This window comes from Trichechus manatus, unplaced genomic scaffold (assembly GCF_000243295.1).
Source record: "Trichechus manatus latirostris isolate Lorelei unplaced genomic scaffold, TriManLat1.0 scaffold00050, whole genome shotgun sequence".
In the NCBI taxonomy this organism is placed as follows: Eukaryota; Metazoa; Chordata; class Mammalia; order Sirenia; family Trichechidae; genus Trichechus; species Trichechus manatus.
Window position 1 is genome coordinate 8,901,040 of NW_004443986.1, and position 23,225 is coordinate 8,924,264.

Here is a 23,225-nt window from a genome sequence, read left to right on the forward strand (position 1 = left end):
GGTTAATATGTTGTGGGGTTGTTAACCGATGTCATAAAACAACATGTGTACTACTGTTTCATGAGAAACTATTTGTTCTGTAAGCCTTCACCTGAGGTACAATAAAATATATATATAAAAAAAAATTGCAAATGTCATGCTAAATATTTTTCATAGCAGGCTATAAAGATTCCATTTCACACACATCCTATACCACTTATCATACTTAGTAAAAAGCAACTTTTCTAAGCTATATTCAAGGAGAGTAGGAAAGGTAAGCTGTGCTCAGATGCCAAGAACTAGTTTTATCCATATAATCCCAAATCCCATCCACATAATACCCAAATTTAGTGTGATCTTCAGCAATTACCATTTTAATAATGCTGTTAAAGCAGAACTAAAGAATCTTTGGGGAAGCTGAGAAAGTTTCCAAAAAGCCAAGCCAATGAAGAAAGATTTTGTGAGACAGGATTGCTAGGGCTTGTCAAAAACTGGAGCTTGGAGTGACGTCAGCAAAATGACAGAACAGGCAGTTCTAAGCTCCCGTCACTCCACAGAAACACTGAAAAATAAGCAGGAACTGTCAGAACCAACTTTATTAGAACTCTGGAAAACAGTCAAGGGTTTACAGTAACCATGTGAATGCTGAATGAAGAAAAAGTCAACTTAAAAATGGTAGAAAAGTAGCTGCTGAGGTTGCTATATACAACCAAAAACATCATGGGATTTGGTTCCTAGATTTGGAGGTTGAGGGTCATGGTTTTGTGGAACATCCCGTTAGTTGGCCTAATAATGTATTTAGTGCTTCTGTTCTACCTCAGTTATGGATTGAACTGTGTCCCCCAAAAATGTGTGTTGGCTTGTCTGGGTCATGAGTCCCAGTATTATGTGATTGTCCACCATTTTGTCATCTGATGTGATTTTCGTATGTGTTGTAAATCTTACCTCTATGATTTTAATGAGGCAGGATTAGAGGCAGTTAAGTTAATGAGGCAGGACTCATTCTACAAGATTGGGTTGTATCTTAAATCAATCTCTTTTGAGATATAAAAGAGAGAAGTAAGCAGAGAGACAGAGGAACCTCATGCCACCAAGAAAGCAGTGCCAGGAGCAAAGCGTGGCCTTTGGACCTGGGGTTAATGTGTGAAGAAACTCCTAGACCAGAGGAAGATTGATGACAAGGACCTTCCCTGAGAGCCAATAGAGAGAAAGCTTTCCCCTGGAGCTGGGACCCTCAATTTGGACTTCTAGCCTCCTAGACTATGAGAGAATAAATTTCTCTTTCTTAAAGCCATTCACTTGTGGTATTTCTGTTATGGCAGCACTGGATAACTAAGACAACCTCCTAGTTTGTTGAGTAGTGCCTGGGGTCTTAAAAGCTTGTAAGCAGCCAGCCAAGGCACAACAATTGGTCTCTATTTGCCTGGAGCAACAGAGGAAGAAGGAGAGTCAGGAATAGGAGTAAGATATGAAATGTGTGGCTACTTGTCTCTGTGAACAATTGCCACCTTTGTCATGAGACCAGAAGAACTGGATGGTGCCAAGCTACTATTACTGAACATTTCGATCAAGGATTCTGTAGAAGAATCCTGGTCAAAAGGGAGAAAATGCAGAACAGAATTTCAAATTCTCATGGACTCCAGACTTTCTGGAGCCGTGGAGGCTGGATGAACCCCTAAAACTACTGCCCTGAGATAATCTTTAAACCATAAACCAAAAATATCCCCTGAAGTCTTCTTAAAGCCAAAAATAGTTTTGCTTAACTAGTAAAAAATATCCTCTTTGAGCATTATGCTCCTCTAAGAACTGACAACAGCAACTGGAAAGATTAGATAGGAACCTTAGGGGGCAGTGAGTTTATGTTAATGGGGGAAGAACAACTCAGAAAACGAGGGTGAAAATGGTTACATAACTTGAAGAGTGTAATCAATGTCACCGAACCGTACATGGAGAAACTGTTACATTGGTGTATGTTTTGCTGTGTATATTCTCAACAACAACAACAACAAAAACAAATAAATGAAAATTTTAAAAAATGGTAGGAAAGTTTTGTGGTGCTTTTTCTTGTCCTTGTCCCACCCCCTCCCTCGCTCAGCAGCAGTCTTGAAGACGGCAGCCTGTGCTCCCTGTATGGGACCCTGATCCCTAGGATCCAGAGACGGCAAAGTCGACCTTTTTAATAAATTATTGTACTTGTCTGTTTTAACCAGTCCGGGAGCTACCTGAAGGATTAATGCAAGTTATTTGTCTCTATTTAGCCTAACACGGAACCCACACTGGGCAGAAAAGTGGCAAGCATTGCTCAAAAATACGTAAGTCTAACTAACAATCGCAGCCATCAGGGACAAAAGATTATGGTTGAAATATACAATAGACCACCTAAACCCTCAAAGGAATAGCTGGGGAGAGTTTCTTTCGAAATTAGGATATTCAAAAGCACCTGTATACCCAGGGCAAGACATATGCTGAGAAAAGATCTGAGAAAACCCTAATTTTTCACCTATGGTTGATCTCTAGGCTAAGTCCGAGCCTTGTTAAGTACTGAAGGAGTGACCTAGCCCAGAGCCAATCTGCAAAGACTGGGAAAGATTTTTGTTTTGTTGTTCTGTGTATGTGTGTGGTTTTTTTAAGCTCCTGGATTTTAAAGTAATCTCTGTCAAAACAGTTGCTAAACACAAGCTAAAGGAATAGAACATAAGTGAAAACACATGACAAGGAATATTCTTTGCAAAAATAGTTTGGAAAATTCACTAAACCAGTGGATGACTACAGCCTTCAACAATCAAAAAATAAATAAGTAAAGCAGTAAATCCTGGGAAAAGGGAAAATTTGATTTCCAGAGTTATCACATTATAATATTCAGATGTCTGGTTTGCAACAACAACAAAAAAACATAAAGCATACAAAGAAATAGAAAATATGATGTATTCAAAGGAACAAAATAAATTGACAGAAACTGTCCCTGAGGAAGCCCAGACATTGGACTTACTAGACAAAAACTTTAAAAACAACTGTCTTAAATATACTCAAAGATCTAAAGGACACCATGGACAAGGAACTAAAACAATGTATGAACAAATGAGAATGTCAATAAAGAGAAAGAAATTATGAAAAGAAACCAAATAAGATTCTGGAGCTGAAAAGTACAAAACTGAAAGGAAAAACTTCAATAAAGGGCTTCAAGAGAAGATTTGAGCAGGCAGAAGAAAGAATCCGTGTACCTGAAGATAAGACAATAAAAATTATCCAGTGTGAGGAAAAGGAAAACAAAAAAAGAATGAAAAAGAAAAAGTGAATAGAGTCTAAAGTACCTGCAGGACACTATCAAGCAGATCAAGTTATGCATTATGGGAGTTCCAGAAGGAAGAAGAGGGAAAAAAAGAGAATATTAGAAGAAATAATGGCCAAAACCTCCCAAATTTGATCAAAGACATGAATCTAAACATCCAAGAAGCTCAATGAACTCCAGGTAGGATAAACTCAAAGATATTTACACTGAGACACATTATGATCAAACTGTTGAAAGACAAAAACAGAGAATCTTGAAAGCAGCAAGAGAGACGTGATTCATCATGTACAAGACACCCTTAATAAGATTAACAGCTAATTTCTCATCAGAAAACCATAGAAGCCAGAAGGCAATGGAATGACATATTTAAAGTGATGAAAGAAAGAAAGAAAAAAAAAAAAAAACTATCAACCAAGAATTCTGTATCGAGAAAACTGTCCTTCAAAACACGGATAAAATTGAGACATTTCCCAAACAAACAAAAGCCGAGGGAGTTCATTACCATGAGATCGACCCTATAAGAAATACTACATGGAGTCTATCAGGTTGAACGGAAAGGACGCTAGAAAGTAACCAAAACCTTAATGAAGAAATATAGATCTCTGGTAAAGAGAACCACGTGGGTAAATATAAAAGTCGGTATTATTGTATTTTTGGTTTATAGTTCTACTTATTTTCTACATGGTTTAAAAAGCAAATACATAACAAGTCATTATAAATCTATATGTATTATTGGTCAAACATTGCAGAAAGACGTCATTTGTGATGAAAACAACAATATAAAAGGGGCAGGGGTGAAGCTATAGGGGCAGAATTTTTGTATGCTATTGAAGTTAAGATGGTTCAAACTAGATGGTTACGAATTTAGGATGAAAGAATTTTGGAAATAGATAGTGGTAATGATTGCACAACAGCGTGAATGTAATTAATACCACTGAACTGTACACTTGATAATGATTAAAATGGCAAATCTTACATTTTACCAAAATAAAAATAAACAAAGGAACACCACCCCACCCCCCCCAAAAAAAAAACCCCACTAGATACAAAACAACCACAACAAAAACACTGGAGCTCTGTGATTAGCGACTACAGCCAGCTTTTTCTATGAAGAAAGTTATGGGATTTCCTTCAACCAAGAAGGCAATTACCAAGTCCGATTAGTGGCTTAAAACGCACAGTGAAAATGTTGCAACATAGTACATTAAAAGCCAAAATCTTTGCCTAAGACAACTGTTTTGTTCCTAGCAAAAAACAAAGAATGTTTTCTCCTTTGTGCAGTAGGTCACAACTTTTCCTAGGTTAAATTATACTGTATTTAAAAAATCAGATACTACGCCTCCGCTAAGGTACCATGAAATTTCCACCAGGAATATCTAAGATCTCTCAGTGGAGGTACAGAAAGTCAATGCTCTGTTTCGTTTTGCCTTGACTTGACTTGGGCCTCCCACCATAATGAGCAGCCACAGGGTGAGTGCCTGCCTACACCATGATCCCAACTCTCTCTTCAAAGACCCTGGCCTCATTATTTTTGCACTTCTAGGCAGGGAAACTGCAATGGCCTTACCGCAGATGTTAGACGAGCAAGAATTTCATCACTGGTTTCTTCGGCATCTTCAATTTTCTGATGAGACCTACAACAAACAGAGAATTACTCTTCAGCTTCAGATGCTCAAATGTATCTACTAAGTTACGGAGAATACATAGCAAATAATGGCATTGTCAGTGCTACCTTGCTGAAATGACCCATGCAAATAACATTGTGTCAGATGCCATAGAACAATCCTGTTGCAGCCCAACTGTTTCTTCAAAATCAATTAGCAAAAACTTCTTTACAATATACCAATTCAATCATGAGTTTTGAGTACTGTTCTCTAATAATATCACAGAACTACCTCGGCACACCAGAAGTACAAATATGGACATGTACAAAGTATAAGTAGACTCAAATATTAAGGTGGTTAGGTGCTGAAATTCCCTCTAAGTCTACATGAAATCCAGATTTTGAAAAGAAGAAATATGAATTTTACACTACGCTTGAGTTTCAGCCAAACACATTTACTACAAAATACTTTATTACAGACCTAATACTATGATAGGAATTATGGGGAATACAAAAGCAGAAGTACTTGTCTCTTTTTCAAGAGTCTATAGACCAGTTGAGAAGTCAAGAAAAAGATGTGTATGTTAAATAAATAAAAAGACATATAACAAAGTAGATCAGTTTGTTTGTTTAGAAAAATCACCCTTCTAATTCAGTGTATAAAAAAAATTTCATCACATAAATGTGCAAGTTAACATATAAAATTATCTACTTTCTAAGACAAACATTATCAATTGCATTTTTTCCCCCGAGTTTGTCAAAGAAAAAAATTGACAAACACCAAATGAATGTATAAAATTATCTCCCAAATCTCTTTCCACAAGTAATCCCTTTCAACACATTCTGTGGACGGGGAAGGATTCGTGCTAATTTCCCCAACAGAACAATGTCATCAAAATCGCAGTCCCATGATTGATTTCAATCACGGTAAGTACAGTGGGCCAGCTGGAGGGATAGCCTGCCAGTGCAGGGGGGATTCTCCAGGCTCACAGGAGAGCTAAGTAAGAAGCTCAACAAGAAACGAAAAGCTAGTTGGATCACTTCTGGTGCTGGCTTCTTGTTTCTGTAAATGTTATCAAACTCTTATACGTGGGGGTGGGGTGGGGGGTGGGGGTATCACACCCTTTAAATCAGAGCAATGAATTAGCAATTACAGCTTTACAAGAATTGCATGATACAGATATGAAGCAGTGCCACTGTTGTCAAGTAACGTAATTACTCATGCAACAAAGTATTTGAAGGGCTGGCTAACAATTTGCCCATTAAGAACAGTGGGAACTGAAAATTATAACTTAGTATCGGCATAGTCCCAAAAAAGCAAGTTACCTTGCTAATGAGTACTTCAATAATGAGCTTTATTATTACAATTCTCTATTCACAAGGTGTCCATAATAAATGAAGTTATAGTAATAAACAAAGTTATAGTGTGAAGAGATTTGCAACCCCCTGTAATCAAGTATTCCTAAGCCACCAAACCAGGTTTGTATGATTATGCTGAGGTAGCTGAACAGATTTGGCAGGAAATTAAAAACTAAAGGTACTTAACACTAAAGCATGAAACCAGGGCTTCTGAAGCTCCAGTCTGAGGGGAAGCAGGGGCTGGTCAGGCCTATTCATGTTCCTCAGACCCGGAAAGATACCTGGAGGATTAGTTAACAGGATGAGCTATTTTGCACTAGCACAAATTCTGTCATGGATCTGTTTTCAACAAACTGCTGAAAAGAACTTGAAATTCCAAGAGAAGTGCTTGTGTGTATGACTGGTATGGCTGCTTCATGAGTAATGGCTGAGCTGTTACTGTTTTAGTGACAAATAATTCAGTCCGTTCAGAAGCACAACTATCTTTCATCATTTTCCCAGCACAAAACATGCCTTGGCAAAAATGTCTCTAAAGGAAATGTGTGTAAAACAGGCAGAGTGATGATCTCCCACAGCCCAAATCCTGCTTTTATCTGTCTCCTCAATCACCACAAATTATGCCCAGAACTCCCAAGTCTTTCTCTAATTCCTGAATCTCTCTGAGCTCGCCTTGTTTTTCCACCTGCCTGCAAAGCAGCTCTAGAAGACAATTCCCAGGAACTTTATCTTCCCCATGTGGATATCCTGTAAAAAAATAAACAGTTCCCAATCGAGTCAACTGACTCATGGCAACCCTATGTGTGTCAGAGTAGAACTGTGATCTACAGGGTTTCCTATGGCTGATTTTTTCAGAAGTAGATATCCAGACCTTCCAAGGTGCCTCTGGGTAGACTGGAATCGCCAACCTTTTAGTTAGCAGCTAAGTACGTTAACCGTTTGTACCACCCAGGGACTCCAGGTATCCTATAGGCATTTCAAACTCATTGTCACCCACATTGAAGTCCTCTTGCCTCCCGCCCTCACTATCTCTACTATAGGGCCATTGCACTCTTGCCATTCACTCTTCCCTCATGCCCGTCTTTGCTCAGTCACCAGATCCTCTCACTTCTCTTCCTCTAGCTCAGCTTCCCTTCGGTCCCATCCTCACAAGTCCCACTGATAGTCCAGGCCCTCACTTTCTCTCACACACTATTTTAACCACCTTCTAACCAATCCCTTTGTCTCTGGTTTTTCCTCTTCTACACAGTCTCCTACAGACATCAGGATTACTTTTCTAAAACCGAGGTGTGGCACTGCTATTACCCAGGCTCAAAACCTTCAGGGCTTATCCCCATTGCCCACAGGATAAGACAAATTCCTAAGTATGTCTACCAGGCTTTGTGATCTGGCTTCAATCACATTTCCTGTCTCCTACCCCACTATCCTGTGCTCCAAGGGCGTTTTCTTGTCTCCTACCCCACCATCCTGTGCTCCAAGCAGAGGCCATACCTCACCAGTCCCTAAACAGCCTACCCCTTACCCCTAATGAGTCAACCACAAGGCACACAGGCAGTTACCAACAGACAGCCATCTTAAACAACCCCTTATATCTCAGTGACTATCAGGAAATTACTATTCAAACTGAGAGCTCTGGAATTCAGAAATACTCTTCCTTCTTCCTTAATGTGTCCCATGCTTCCCTGCACTAGCAGGTGCCTGCATCTCACCTGGTCTAAAGACAGGTCATGGGAGCAGGACTGGTAGTAACAGGCAAACAGTGGAAGAGCTTGAAAAGCAGGCAGGAAGAGAAAAGGGCAGCACTCAGCACTCTCCTTCCTTCCTCACCACTGGGGTCCCTTTTTAAAAACAAAACTTTAATATACTTTATCTGTGGCCCCTCTTTACCTTAAACCTCTTCCCCAGCTCTATGCCAAAATGCCCAGAAATACCAGAGTTCTTTCCCTCAGCAAATGTAGTTTCTCAAAATGTAGATTAGTCCTGATTCTTTTATGCATGAGAATACACATCAGTATCACCTAGGGAAGACAAAAGTTCTCACTTATCAGATCAAAACAGATAATGAAACAGATGGGGCAGGGGAGAATAAAGAAGAGAACCAATTGTCAAAGTACATATGTTCCCATTATTACTAACCATACAAATCTTTCAGTGGTTAGAGGAGAGAAATCCTGCTTGAAATCAGCAGGTGATGGCAGTGACAAGTGATATAAGATAGAAAGGGAGTGACTCCAGGAAGGAAGATCGATATGTGAGGGTTTGTGCCAGCAGGAAGGTCCAGCACAACAGGTGCTGACCTTTAGGAATTCCCACGGCCACTTCTCAAGGTCTCTGCTTACCAAAAACCCAAGCCAGACCCAGTAATTCTCCAAGAGAAAGTGCTGGGTCCCAGTGCTGTGGGCAGATATGTCTTTATAATTTTGAGATCTGCAATATCTGAGGATGCCATTGGGAGGATGCTGCAATGATAAAATTCTAAGGTCCTCTGATCTTGGCTCTCTAACCATCAAACTGGATACATAATCATTATGCCAACCCCCTACCCCAAAACAAAACATCCTGTCCTCTCCACAGTCTTCCCTACTCTAATCAAGGGAAACTCTAATTCTTTCAGGTGAAAATCACCTTTGCCTCCTCTTTCTCTCATTCACCACATTTTATCCATCCTGAAATCCTATTGGCTCTGCCTTCAAAATATATTCCCCACTTGACCACTTCTCACCACTTCTTCCACTACCACTGTGGTCCTAGCCACAACAATGCTCTCCTGAACCTAGCAGCCAGCATTGTTGTTGTTGTCGTTAGGTGCTGTTGAGTCAGTTCTGACTAATAGCGACCCTATGTACAACAGAACCAAACACTGCCTGGTCCTGCACCATCCTCACAATCATTGCTATGTTTGAGCCCATTGTTGCAACCACTGTGTCAATCCATCTCGTTGAGGGTCTTCCTCTTTTTTGCTCACCCTCTACCAAGCATGATGTCCTTTTCCAGGGACTGGTCCCTCCTGGTGACATGTCCAAAGTAGGTGAGACAAAGTCTCGCCATCCCTCCTTCCAAAGAGCATTCTGGCTGTACGTCTTCCAAGACAGACTTGTTCATTCTTCTGGCAGGCCGTGGTATATTCAATATTCTTCGCCAACACCATAATTCAACGCATCAATTTTCTTTGGTCTTCCTTATTTACTGTCCAGCCTTCACACACATATGAGGCGACTGAAAATATCATGGCTTGGGACAGGCTCATCTTAGTCCTCAAAGTGACATCTTCGCTTTTCAACACTTTAAAGAGGTCTTTTGCAGCAGATTTGCCCAAGCAGTCAGCGTGATCTTGTTAATGTGTAAGTTAGATCATATCCCTCCTCTGCTCAAAATCCTCCAGTGGCTCTCCATCTCACTCAGCATAATTCCAAAGTCCTTACAGAGGCTGACAAAGTCCTCATGATCTAGCCCTCTGGTGGTTCTTTCTTCACTCTGCTCCAGCCACACTTGTTTTTCTTCTAAGGCTTCTGCCTTGGGGCCTCTGCACTGGCTGTTCCCTCAACCTAGAACATTTCCCTTAGATATTCATATTGCTCTCTTTCTCATGTCCTTCAAGTCTTTGTCACCTACTTGGAGAGGCCTTTCTTGACCCATATCCCCATTCTCCATTTCCTACTTTATTTTCCTCCATAAAATTTTCTACCTTCTAATCAACATAAATCTGTTTATTTATAAATTGTCTGTCTTCCCCTAGTAGACCGTATGTTCCAAGGGAGTAGAGATTTCTGTCTGTTTTGTTCACTGTTGTATTCCCAATATTTAGAATACAACCTCGTACAAGGGAGGCTTTCAATAAATATTTGTTGAATAAATTAAATGGGTATCATCATCTTCAAGGAACACTCTGCCATGAATCATCATCCCAAGACTACCAATGCATTAGATATTAACCCATTGTCTGTAGTCAGCTCAGTTGAAGGACCCTACTTATACACAAGAACTATTCTCTAGCAATACCATCATTCTCTCAGTTCCCCTGCAGCAGTTTTCCTTTCAACAACTTTCTTATTACTAAAATCCAACAAGTAAAAAATTATTTTCTTGTATCAAATACTAAAGAGCTGGTAACTTTGAAAAATATCCTAAATAAAATAGCAGCAACACAATCACCACTACTAGTACCTCCTCATCTTTCCCTAAGAAGTAATTAGTACAGTTTTAATGACACTCCAACCTGCTGAAATAACAGTTTTTTCCTTGGGGTTTAAACTATCCAGTATCTGAGGAAATATCCACCCACCACCCACCCACTACTGAGGAGTCGACTCTGACTCATAGCGACCCTACAGGGCAGAGTAGAACTGCCCTATAAAGTTTCCAAGTCTGTAAATCTTTATGGAAGCAGACTGCTACATCTTTCTCCCTGAGGAAATATATAGTCCAAAAAACTTTATTTCCAACCTAGCCAATTGTTTGACAATCACTTACAAATTCACAATGCAATACAAAGAAAATTAGCAGGAAGCCAGACCCAAGAAGGTCCCCCAACACAAACCATCAGCTCTAAAAGGGCTAAAGGGTCACACAGTGTTGAGTTCCAATAAAGAGTCTTAGGAGGCAGCACAAAGAAGCCATAGTCAGACCAAGGGAATCCCTTTCATACCAGTCAGTTCCTAGCGTAATTTCTAGCAACTTGAATTTAACTAACATTCCTGCAGGATTTTTCCAGAACTCACCTAGTGAGAATTCCTTCATGAGAATTAGGATGGTAGGTTTGAGATTACCCCAGTCAGAATTTTTAGAACAAATGTTATCATACTTCTTCTACACAAGAGATGGAACACACACTCCTAAATCAGGTTTTATCTAGAACATTTGTGTCTCAGGAGCCAAGAAGAACAAATATCATCTTGGAGTTAGGAAATCCCACTTCCTTTCCAACAGAGGAAGAGGTTTCCTGGTATTCTATGTTGGAAGTCTGGAAGCATTTTCTCATAGAAAAATTATTGTCATAGATTGAATTGTGTCCCCCCAGAAATCTGTCAACTTGGCTGGGTCATGATTCCCAGTATTATATGATTGTGTACCATTCTGTAATCTGACATGATTTCCTTATGTGTTGTAAATTCAATCACTATGATCTGATAAGATGGATTAGCGGCAGTTATACTGATGAGGTATACAAGATTGGATAGTGTCTTAAGCCAATCTCTTTTGAGATATAAAAGCAAGAAGTGAGCAGAGACACATGGGAACCTCATACCACCAAGAAAGCAGTGCCAGGAGCACAGCGTGTCCTCTGGACCTGAGGTTCCTGCGCTGAGAAGCTCCTAGACCAAGGGAAGACTGATGCATCACAAGGACCTTCCTCCAGAGCTGACACAGAGAGAAAGCCTTCCCCTGGAGCTGATGCCTTAAATTTGGACTTGTAGCCTACTAGACTGTGAGAGAATAAATTTCTCTTTGTTAAAGCCATCCACTTGTGGTATTTCTGTTATAGCAGTACTAGATGACTAAGACAATTATCCAAATAATAAATATCACTTTATATGTGCATGCTGAGATATAATTTTCATATTTTATTAAATATTTTATTAGTATTATATTTTATATTTCTATACTGATACAACCTCTACAAAAAGCACCAATTCTATCACACACACACTACGTATATATATACATATTTATGCACATATATATATCACACACATATACATATATAAACACATACAGACACACATATGTATCTCAATATTAAATAAACAGCACATATGGGCTACCAAAGGCTACTACTACACATAACATTGTTTCCATAGGAAAACGAGTTAAATACATTCCAAGCACCATAAACAGACAAACATTTGGAGTCAAGTAGTTCAAGAGATGGGGGCTGCGTGTAACTGGCACACACCAATCTAGCTGAGGTGTCATTTGCGATCCCAGGCTCACTTAAGCCGGTACTGCACTGGACATGGGCATAATGCATATTACAGAGGGATTTACCAACATGAAATGTGTCCTCAGTTATGCAAAATGACTGCCATTGCAGGGCTTTCATTTGTTTCTGATTACTTCTTACATACATAATACACATCAACCTTCACAATGAACAAAAATACTTTGGATCAGGACCTAGTGAGAGTGAGGAGCATATGTCTTTTCAAATTAGAATTCTGACGTGAAGAGGATGAGCTTGGGGATGCTGGGCAGGCCCGCCCACCACCTCCTCTCTCCCACCACCACCCCCTACAGCCGAGCTGATGTTGACATGCCCTGAACTGTTTGGTTTGGAGAGACCTGGGGGAAAAACAATTTTCAAGGTGATCTTCAAAGTATCCCTGCTAGAGGCTGATGAAATTCAAGGATATGAAATAAATCAGAACCGAGAAATAACTTTATAGGGATCTTTCACACATGATCCCACCACAAACAGGAAAAGCACAGCACACACATATACCAAAAAAATGGTAATATTCAGTGGGATTAGTGAAATGCACCTTTAAGATACTCGGCAAACACAGATGAGAGTCACTTAACCAGATCTTCAGATCTGTGACTGTCAAGGGGTCTTGGAGAAGTGACACCAAAGCTGAGGTTCTGATGGATAAAGAGGAGGCCTGGAACAGCAGTAGAATTACTAGGACAAGGAAGAGGGGAATAGCAAGAGATAAGGCTAGGGATAAAGCTGGGCTAGACTGGTCCTCTTCCGTTATGGCTAAGGAGTTTGGGTTTTATGCTGAGAGTCATAAACTTTGGCTAAAAACAAACATGAGACAGATGGGAAAAGAGAAAGATGTAAGATCGAAGGTAGGTTTGGCTTCTTGATAGGATTGAAAGAACCAGTTGTATGCTTAAGATAAACAGCCAACCGAGAGAGGGAGACTAAGACAGTAAGAGCAGGATGCTTCTAAGGAAGGGGAGGACCCAGAGCCCAGGCAGAAGAGTGAGTCTTGAGCTCTCCCTTCATCAAGCTGAAAAGGAAGGGAGTTAATTTGGCTGAGGATGCCACAATTCGGATTTTCCTTGGATAACCTGAGAATTCATTCCATACCTGCTGATTATCAAGTAAGGAAATATATTCAGAAACTTTCTCTTTCAAAAATATCTCCTGCACCAGATTTGAAATTTTTCTTCTTGAGTAATAATTACCAGTCCTAAACGCCACACAGGAGAAGGCTCCTTAAGGAGCAGAGACCCAGTCTCTACCACGTTCAATCCTTAATGACCTCAAGAGTACTGTCCCATCTACAGCTTCCCATAAGACATGTATTTTGGACAAAAATAAAAAATGAGATGGTGAAAGAATGAAAATTGTTTTTTTCCTTGAGATCTTTCATATGAAGAATGCAAACTTGCCTGTTCACCTTATCAAAAGAAAATAATTTTTCATAGCATCAGGCTACTAATTATGCTTATAGGAAAAAATTTACCTACCAGCAATAAATTGTGACTGTGATCACTTTCATTAAGGGTCCAGGGTATATAAGTTAAATATTAATCTAAAACTGAATAAAATTAGATATTACTGATATCTCTTTTTTACATTTTATTTTGATGAAATGAGGATTGATACTTAGTACTTCATCAAATAGCTGCATTTCAAATGCTAACACAATCAGGCCTGAAAGTTCAATTTTTGATAGAAGTCCTGTGCTACTCTTAAATAAAAATGTAGTCTGTATAGTTGCACAACATGATGAACGCAATCAAAGACAAGGAATTGGCAAATGTTTTGTTATATATATATATATTTTACCACAGCGAAACAAAAAACAAACAAGATGTAGTCTGATAAAGATAAGCAATCTGTTCCAGCACCTGCAATAAGCCTTGGCTATAAACAATGGAAATTTTAAGGGATTTAGTGTTTCCTTGGGAGAGGGAATGATGACTAATAACAAAGACTAAGACCAGCTGATTTCATAACCTTTTTTTAATAAAAACAATTTAAAGTGATAAGTGGAAATTTTCTTCATCTATGATCCTAATGCAAAACTTAATGCCTAGTTCCATCATGAAAATGTTTTGAGAAATACTCAAAATGTTTATTTAGCCATACAGTATTTCCTCCTCTCCAAGGATCATGAAATGAGAATCAAATTGGGAAAAGTCGGGAGCACAAAGGGTAGGTTGGGGATGTAGGAATGGCAGGCTTGAACTTGTACTCCTCAGTTACAGAGTATTTATCCAGCACCATTTCAGAAAATAAGGATGTCAATATATTTTTCATGTTGCTTATACATGGAAAAGGAAAAGTGAGGCAAGATAAGTAGAATAAAGGAAACAGAAGGCAGGTGTTACTGGTGGTGCTGTTTTACTTGGGATGCTAAGGGGAGACAAGTGCCTGAATTTGGAGAGTCATCACTGCATAGCTGATATTTAAAGCATGTGACTCAGTGAGGGCAGATATGGAGTGAGAGCAAAGAGAAAATAATTCTGAGCCCTGAGGCACAGCCACATTTAGAGGTCAGGAAGATGAAGAATAAGCAAAGGAGCCTGAAAAGGAAAAGCCAATGAAACAGCAGAACCAAGAAATGGTGTCCCAGAGGCCAAGTAAAGAAATTGCTTCGAGAAGGGCATGCTCAGTAGTGTCAAATGCTGTTGACATGTCAAGTAAGATGAGGACTGCATTTGGCAACATGGAAGCCTTTAGTACTCTTGACAAGAACATTTTCAGAGAAGCGGTGGTACTGAAAACCTGAATGGAGTGAATTCAGGATGAGAAGAGGATATGGAGAAAGTAACTATAGATGCAACTTTTCAGGAGTTTCGACAACAAAGGGAAAAGAAAAATTGGTCAGTTGCTGGAACAGCATGGGGGGAAATATTAACACACGCTGACTGAAACAATACAAAAGAGAAAAAAAAGCTAATGATGCAAAAAAGAGAGCTTAGAATTACAGAAATGGAGTCCTTGAGTAGAGGTACAGGGATGGGATCTACGCACAATTTTAGGGGAATGATCTTCGATACGAATGTGGACTGTCCGACTATTGCTGGCAAGAGGAAAGCTAGAGTCCACCAGTACAGATGTAGGTTGTTGTTGCATTGTTGTTAGGTGCCATCGAGTCGGTTCTGAACAAAACACTGACTGGTCCTGCACCATGCTCACAATCATTGTTATGCTTGAGCTCACTGTTGCAGTCACTGTGTCAATCCATCTCATTGAGAACCTTCCTCTTTTTCGCTGACCCTCTACTTTACCAAACATGATGTCTGTCTGCAGAGACTGATCCCTCCTGACATGTCCAAAGTATGCAAAATGTAGTCTCGCCATCCTTGCTTCTAAGGAGCATTCTGGTTGTACTTCTTCCAAGACAGATTTGTTTGTTGTTTTGGCAGTCCACAATATATTCAATATTCTTCACCAACATCACAATTCAAAGGTGTCAACTCCTCTTTGGTCTTCCTTATTCATCATCCAGCTTTCGTGTGCATACTATGAGACTGAAAATACCATGGCTTGGGTCAGGTGCACCTTAGTCTTCAATACGACATCTTTGCTTTTCAACACTTTAAAGAGGTCTTTTGCAGCAGATTTGCCCAATGCAATGCGTCTTTTGATTTCCTGACTGCTGATTCCATGGGTGTTGATTGTGGATCTAAGTAAAATGAAATCCTTGACAACTTCAATCTTTTCTCCGTTTATCATGATGTTGCTCTTTGGTCCAGTTGTGAGGATTTCTGTTTTCTTTGTGTTGAGGTGTAATCCATACTGAAGGTTGTGGTCTTTGATCTTTATCAGTAAGTGCTTCAAGTCCTATTCACTTTCAACAAGCAAGGTTGTGTCATCTGCATATCGCAGGTTGTTAATAAGCCTTCCTCCAATCCTGATGCCTCATTCTCCTTCATATAGTCCAGCTTCTCGGATTATTTGCTCATCATACAGATTGAATAAGTATGGTGAAAGGATACAACCCTGACAGACACCTTTCCTGACATTAAACCAGGCAGTATCCCCTGTTCTGTTTGAACAACTGCCTTTTGATGTATGTACAGGTTCCTCATGAGCACAATTAAGTGCTCTGGAATTCCCATTCTTAGCAATGTTATCCATAATTTGTTATGATCCACACAATTGAATGCCTTTGCATAGTCAATAAAACACAGGCAAACATCTTTCTGGTATTCTCTGCTTTCAGCCAGGATTCATCTGACATCAGCAATGATATCCCTTGTTCCACATCCTCTTCTGAATCCAGCCTGAACTTCTGGCAGTTCCCTGTCGATATACTGCTGTTGCTGCTTTTGAATGATCTTCAGCAAAATTTTACTTGCTTTTGATAGTAATGATATCGTCCAATAATTTACGCATTTGGTTGGATCACCTTTCTTTGGAATAGGCATAAATATGGATCTCTTCCAGCTGGATGGCCAGGTAGCTGTCTTCCAAATTTCTTGACATAGACGAGTGAGCACTTCCAGCGCTGCATCTGTTTGTTGAAACATCTCAATTTATGTTCCGTCAGTTCCTGAAGCCTTGTTTTTCACCAATGCCTTCAATGCAGCTTGGACCTCTTCCTTCAGTACCATTGGTTCCTGATCATATGCTACCTCTTGAAATGACTGAACATCAACCAATTCTTTTTGGTGTAATGACTCTGTGTATTCCTTCCATCTTCTTATGATGCTTCCTGTATCGTTAAATATTTTCCCCATAGAATCCTTCACTATTGCAACTCAAGGGTTGAATTTTTTTTCAGTTCTTTCAACTTGAGAAATGCTGAGTGTGTTCTTCCTTTTGGTTTTCTATCTCCAGCTCTTTGCGCATGTCATTATAATATTTTACTTTGTCTTTTTGAGCTGCCCTTTGAAATCTTCTGTTCAGTTCTTTTACTTCATCATTTCTTCCTTTTGCTTTAGCTACTTGACGTTCAAGAGCAAGTTTCATAGTTTCTTCTGACATCCATTTTGGTCTTTTCTTTCTTTCCTGTCTTTTTAATGACCTCTTGCTTTCTTCATGTATGATGTCCTTGATGTCATTCCACAACTCGTCTGGTCTTCAGTCATTAGTGTTTAATGCATCAAATTTATTCTTGAGATGGTCACTAAATTCAGGTGGGGTATACTCAAGGTCATACTTTGGCTCTCGTGGACTTGTTCTAATTTTCTTCAGCTTCAACTTGAACTTGCATATGAGCAATTGATGGTCTGTTTCACAGTCGGTCCCTGGCCTTGTTCTGACTGATGATATTGAGCTTTTCCATCGTCTCTTTCCACAGATGTAGTCGATTTGATTCCTGTGTATTCTATCTGGCGAGGTCCAAGTGTATAGTCACCATTTATGTTGATGAAAAAAGGTATTTGCAATGAAGAAGTTGTTGGTCTTGCAAAATTCTATCATGTGATCTCAGGCCTCATTTCTATCACCAAGGTCATTATTTTCCAACTACCGATCCTTCTTCATTTCCAACTTTCGCATTCCAATCACCAGTAATTATCAATACATACTGTTTGCATGTTCGATCAATTTCAGACTGCAGAAGCTGGTAAAAATCTTCAATTTCTTCATCTCTGGCCTTAGTGGTTGATGTGTAAATTTGAATAACAGTTATATTAACTGGTCTTCCTTGTAGGCATATGGATATTATGCAATCCCTGGCAGCGGTGTATTTCAGGACAGATCTTGAAATGTTCTTTTTGATGATGAATACAACACCATTCCTCTTCAAGCTGTCATTCCCAGCATAGTAGACCATATGATTGTCTAATTCATAACCGTCAATACCAGTCCATTTCAGCTCACTGATGCCTAGGATATCGATGTTTATGCGTTCCATTTCATTTCTGATGATTTCCAATTTTCCTAGATTAATATTTTGTACACTCCACATTCCGATTATTAGTGGATGCTTGCAGCTGTTTCTTCTCATTTTGAGTCATGCCAATCAGCAAATGAAGGTCCTGACAGCTTGACTCCATCTATGTCGTTAAGGTTGATTCTACTTTGAGGAGACAGCTCTTCCAACCTGGGGGGCTCATTTTCTGACACTATATCAGACAATGTTCCACTGCTATTCATAAGGTTTTCATTGGCTAATTCTTTTCATAAGTAGACTGCCAGATCCTTCTTCCTAGTCTGTCTTAGTCTGGAAGCTCAGCTCAAACTTTTCTGCTATGGTTGACTCTGCTGGTATCTGAATACTGGTGGCATAGCTTCCAGCATCAGAGCAACACACAAGACCTCACAGTACGACAAACTGACAGACACATGGGGGCAGATGCAGGTAGAATGACAAATTTTATGAAAGACCCATAAGGAAGGGTTTTTTTTAAATCCCCTTTCAATGAAGTAAAAAGTAAAAAAAATAAAAATAAAAATAAAGGTAAGAGGGAAGTATTTATAATATAGCCTTCTGTTGTTTTTTTGTTAGGTGCCATAAAGTAGATTTCAATTCGCAGTGAAATGTGATAGAGTAGAACTGCCCCATAGGATCTTCTAGGCTGTAATTTTTAGGCGAGCAGATCACGAGGTCTTTCTTCCATGGAGCCACTGGGTGGGGTCAAACCGCCAACCTTTTGGTTAGCAGCCAAGAGCCTAACCATTGTGCCACCAGGGCTCCCTAAAGTCTTCTAGGGGAGTGAATTAACTAAGAAATAAATTGGACTACTGAGTGGCACTGAAAATCTACTTAAAGTTAGAGGTCAGGAATATAAAATGAGACTAATCATCCTCAGACTTTTTACTCAACCACCCCTTCCAGCTTCCTTTAAAATCTCACTGAACATGACGGAACCATGGCCTGTGATGGCTGAAGACAGAGAAAGTAGAGCCAAGGAACTGGGCAAAGAGAGAAAAATTTAGAAGTAAAAGCCTGAGCAAGAGTGGGATCAATAAGAACAAGAGAAGCTGTGAGCCTGAGATGAGAGTGAAAGCAGCACTTCAAAGAGGAGGTCTAGGCGAGTCTATGAAATATTTAGCCTGTTACACACACTCTGACTCCTCATCATACTGAATTGTTCTTGTACCTAGATAAGTCTCAGACACAATCCACGAGTTCTATTGAGAGGGGCTAGTAATATAGGAGGGAACTGAAAGAAAGGGAGAAGGAAATGGTTAAGGTTTTAAAATTATTCCCTTGACCTTCATTTGGGATAATATTCTTCCTTTTCCATTCTCACTGTCCACTAGTTAAGCTTTCTATGGAAAACAACATTATTTGGGGATACCAAGAGACTGAAAATAATGCTGTCTTGCCCTTTTATTTGACCTTGAGTTACTTTGGGTAGATGGTGATCGCTGATGAAATCACAGAGGCAAGTAACAAAGGTAAATTCAAGTATCATTTGTTCATAGAAGTCATACTGCAATAAATGCATTCCTTCTCACTTCCTACACCATTTCTCTCATAAGGAAGACTCTCCTTGTCTGCTCCTCTGCTCTTTCACATTCAGCATGGCAAAAAAAAAAAGAAAAAGAAGAAGAAATGATACATTATCAGTATTTCTTCGGCTACTTTTTCTAGACATATCATTGTACTGCTGTTGTTGCTGTGTGCCATCAAGTTGATTCTGACTCGTACTGACTTTTATTACAACCTTCCTAGGCTGTAATCCTTATAGGAGCAGATCGCCAAGACTTTTCTCCCACAGAGCAGCTGGCGGGTTTGAACCTTCCACCTTTCAGTTAGTAGCCAAGCGTTTAACCGTTGCGCCACCAGGGCTCCTTAGACATATCATACCAAAAACCAAACCCACTGCCATCCAGTTGACTTCAACTCATAGTGACTCTACAGGACAGAGTAGAACTGCCCCACAGGGTTTCCAAAGGCTGTAATATACATACATTTTTTACTTTTTTTTTTTTTAATTGTGCTTTAGGTAAAAGTTTACAGAGCAAATTAGTTCCTCGCTAAACAATTAATACACGTATTGTTTTGTGACATTGGTTGTTAATCCTGTGACATGTCAAAACTCTCCCCTTCTGAACCTCGGGTTCCCCATTTCCATTCGTCCAGCTTTCCTGTCTCCTCCTGCCTTCTTGTCCTTGCCTCTGGGCTGGTGTGTCCATTTAGTCTCATATACATGGTTGAACTATGTATGTTGTTCATTTTATAGGCCTGTCTAATCTTTGGCTGAAGGGTGAACCTCAGGAGTGACTGCAATACTGAGTTAAAAGGGTATCCAGGGGCCATACTCTCAGGGTTTCTCCAGTCTCTGTCAGACCAATAAGTCTGGTCTTTTTTTGTGAGTTTGAATTTTGTTCTACATTTTTCTCCAGCTCTGTTTGGGACCCTCTATGGTGATCCCTGTCAGAGCAGTTGGCGGCAGTAGCCATGTACCATCTAGCTGTGCTGGACTCAGTCTGGTGAAGGCTGTGGTCCATTAGTCCTTTGGACTAATCTTTCCCTTGTATCTTTGGTTTTCTTCATTCTTCCTTGCTCCAGATGCGGTGGGGTAGGACCAGTAGACGTATCTTACATGGCTGCTCACAAGCTTTTAAGACCACAGACGCTACTCACCAAAGTAGGGTAGAACATTTTCTTTATAAACTATGTCATGCCAATTGAGCTAGATGTCGCCTGAGACCATGGTCCCCAGTCTTCAACCCAGTAACTCGGTCCCTCAGGGAGTTTGGATGTGTCTATGAAGTTACTATGATTTTGTCTTGGTCAAATTGTGCTGACTTTCCCAGTACTGTATACTGTCGTACCCTTCACCAAAGTTATCACTTATCTATTGTCTATATAGTGTTTTTCCCTTCCCACCTTTCCCCTCCCTTGTAACCATAAAAGATTGTTTCTTTCTGTGTGTTAACCTTTTCATGAGTTTTTATAATAGTGGTCTCATACAGTATTTCTCCTTTTGTGATTAACTTATTTCACTCAGGATAATGGCCTCCAGATTCATCCATGTTGTGAGATGTTTCGCAGATTCATCATTGTTGTTTATGTTTGTGTAGTATTCCACTGTGTACATGTACCATAGTTTGTTTATCCATTCATCTGTGATGGGCACTTAGGTTGTTGCCATCTTTTTGCTATTGTTAATAATGCTACAATGAACATGGGTGTGCATATGCCTGTTCATGTGTCAACTCTTATTTCTCTAGGATATATTCTTAGGAATGAGATTGCTGGATCATATGGTATTTCTATTTCTAGCTTTTTAAGGAAGCGTCAAATTGTTTTCCAAAATGGTTGTACCATTTTGCACTCCCACCAGCGGTGTATAAGAGTTCCAATCTCCCTGTAGCCTCTCCAATTGTTATTATTATTTTTATTAATGCCAGTAATGTCAGGGTGAGATAGTATCTCATCATAGTTTTGATTTGCATTTCTCCAATGGCTAGTGATCCCAAGCATTTCCTCCTGTGTCTGTTAGCTACCTGAATGTCTTCTTTGGTGAAGTGTCAGCTGATATCCTTTGCCCATTTTTTAACTGGATTATTTGTCTTTTTGTTGTAGTGGTGTTGGATTTTCCCACTTATTTTAGAGATTAGACTTCTGTTGGATATGTCATAGTCAAAATTTTTTTCCCAGTCTTTAGGTTCTCTTTTTACTGTTTTGGGGAAGTGTTTTGATGAGCATTTAAGTGCTTAATTTTTAGAAGTTCCCAGTTATCTAGTTTATCTTCTGGTGTTTGTGTACTGTTAGTTATGGTTTGTATCCTATTTATGCCATATATTAGGGCCACTAGCATTGACCCTATTTTTTCTTCCATAATCTTTGCAGTTTTATATTTATGTCTTTGATCCATTTTGAATTAGTTTTTTGTATGGTATGAGATATGGATCCTGTTTCATTTTTTTACAGATGTACATCCAGTTTTGCCAGCACCATTTGGTAAAAAGACTGTCTTTTCCCCATTTAATGGTCTTTGGGCCTTTGTAAAAGATCAGATGATCATAGGTGGATGGATTTACATCTGGGTTTTCAATTCTGTTCCATTGGTCAATGTGTCTGTCATTGTACCAGTACTAGGCTGTTTTGACTACAGTAGCTGTATAACAGGTTATGACGTCAGGTAGTGAAAGGCCTCTTACTTTGTTCTTCTTCAGTAATGCTTTACTTATTTGGGGCCTCCTTCCTTTCCATATAAAGTTAATGAATAGTTTTTCTATCTCTTTAAAGAATGCTGTTGGTATTTGGATGGGGACTGCATTGTATTTGTAGACTGCTTTGGGTAGAATTGACATTTTCACAATGTTGAGTGTACCTATCCGTGAGCATGCATGTCTTTCCATTTATGTAGGTCTCTTGGTTTCTTGCAGTAGTGTTTTGTAGTTTTCTTTGTATAAGTCTTTCATGTCCCTGGTTAGATTTATTCTGAAGTATTTTCTTTTTTTAGGGGCTACTATAAATGGTATTGCTTTCCTAACTTTCTTTTCACAGTTCTCTTTATTTGTGTATAGGAATTCAACTGATTTTTGTATGTTTATCTTGTATCCTGCTACTCTGCTGGATCTTTCTATTACTTCCAGTAATGTGGAGTCTTTTGGGGTCTCTATGCATACTATGGTGGAGCCCTGATGGTGTAGTGGTTAAGAGCTCAGCTGCTAACCAAAAAGGTTGGCAATTTGAATCCACCAGCCACTCCTTGGAAATCCATGGGTCAGTTCTACTCTGTCCTATAGGGTTGCTATGAGTCGGAATTGACCAGACAGCAAAGAGTATGTATATTATCATATCATCCATGAATAGGGATAGTTTTACTTCTTCTTTACCAATTTAGATGCCCTTTATTCCTTTTTCTTACCTTATTGCTCTAGCTAGGACTTCCAGCACAATGTTAAATAGGAGTGGTTATAAAGGGCATCCTTGTCTTGTTCCTGTTATCAGGAGGAATGTTTTCAGCCTTCCTCCATTGAGAATGATGTTGGCTGTTGGTTTTGTATGTTGAGGAATTTCCCTAATACTCCTATTTTATTGAGAGTTTTTATGAGGAATGGGTGTTAGACTTCATCGAATGCAAGGCTGTAATATATAGAAGCAGATCATCAAGTCTTTTTTCCCACAGAGCAGCTGGTGGGTTCACCACCAACCTTTCGGTTAGCAGCTGAGCACTTAACCATTG

General features: G+C 39.5%; 1 protein-coding gene across 2 annotated transcripts in view; it reads right to left on the bottom strand.

The window, feature by feature from the left end:
- RAPGEF5 (Rap guanine nucleotide exchange factor 5) overlaps positions 1-23,225 on the bottom strand; it is a 282,757-nt gene that overhangs the window by 187,480 nt on the left and 72,052 nt on the right. For both annotated transcript variants that reach the window (XM_023732311.1, XM_023732312.1), the window contains one exon: positions 4,836-4,902. In XM_023732311.1, coding sequence (XP_023588079.1) covers positions 4,836-4,902 — 67 coding nt within the window. The remainder of the gene's footprint in view (positions 1-4,835; positions 4,903-23,225) is intronic.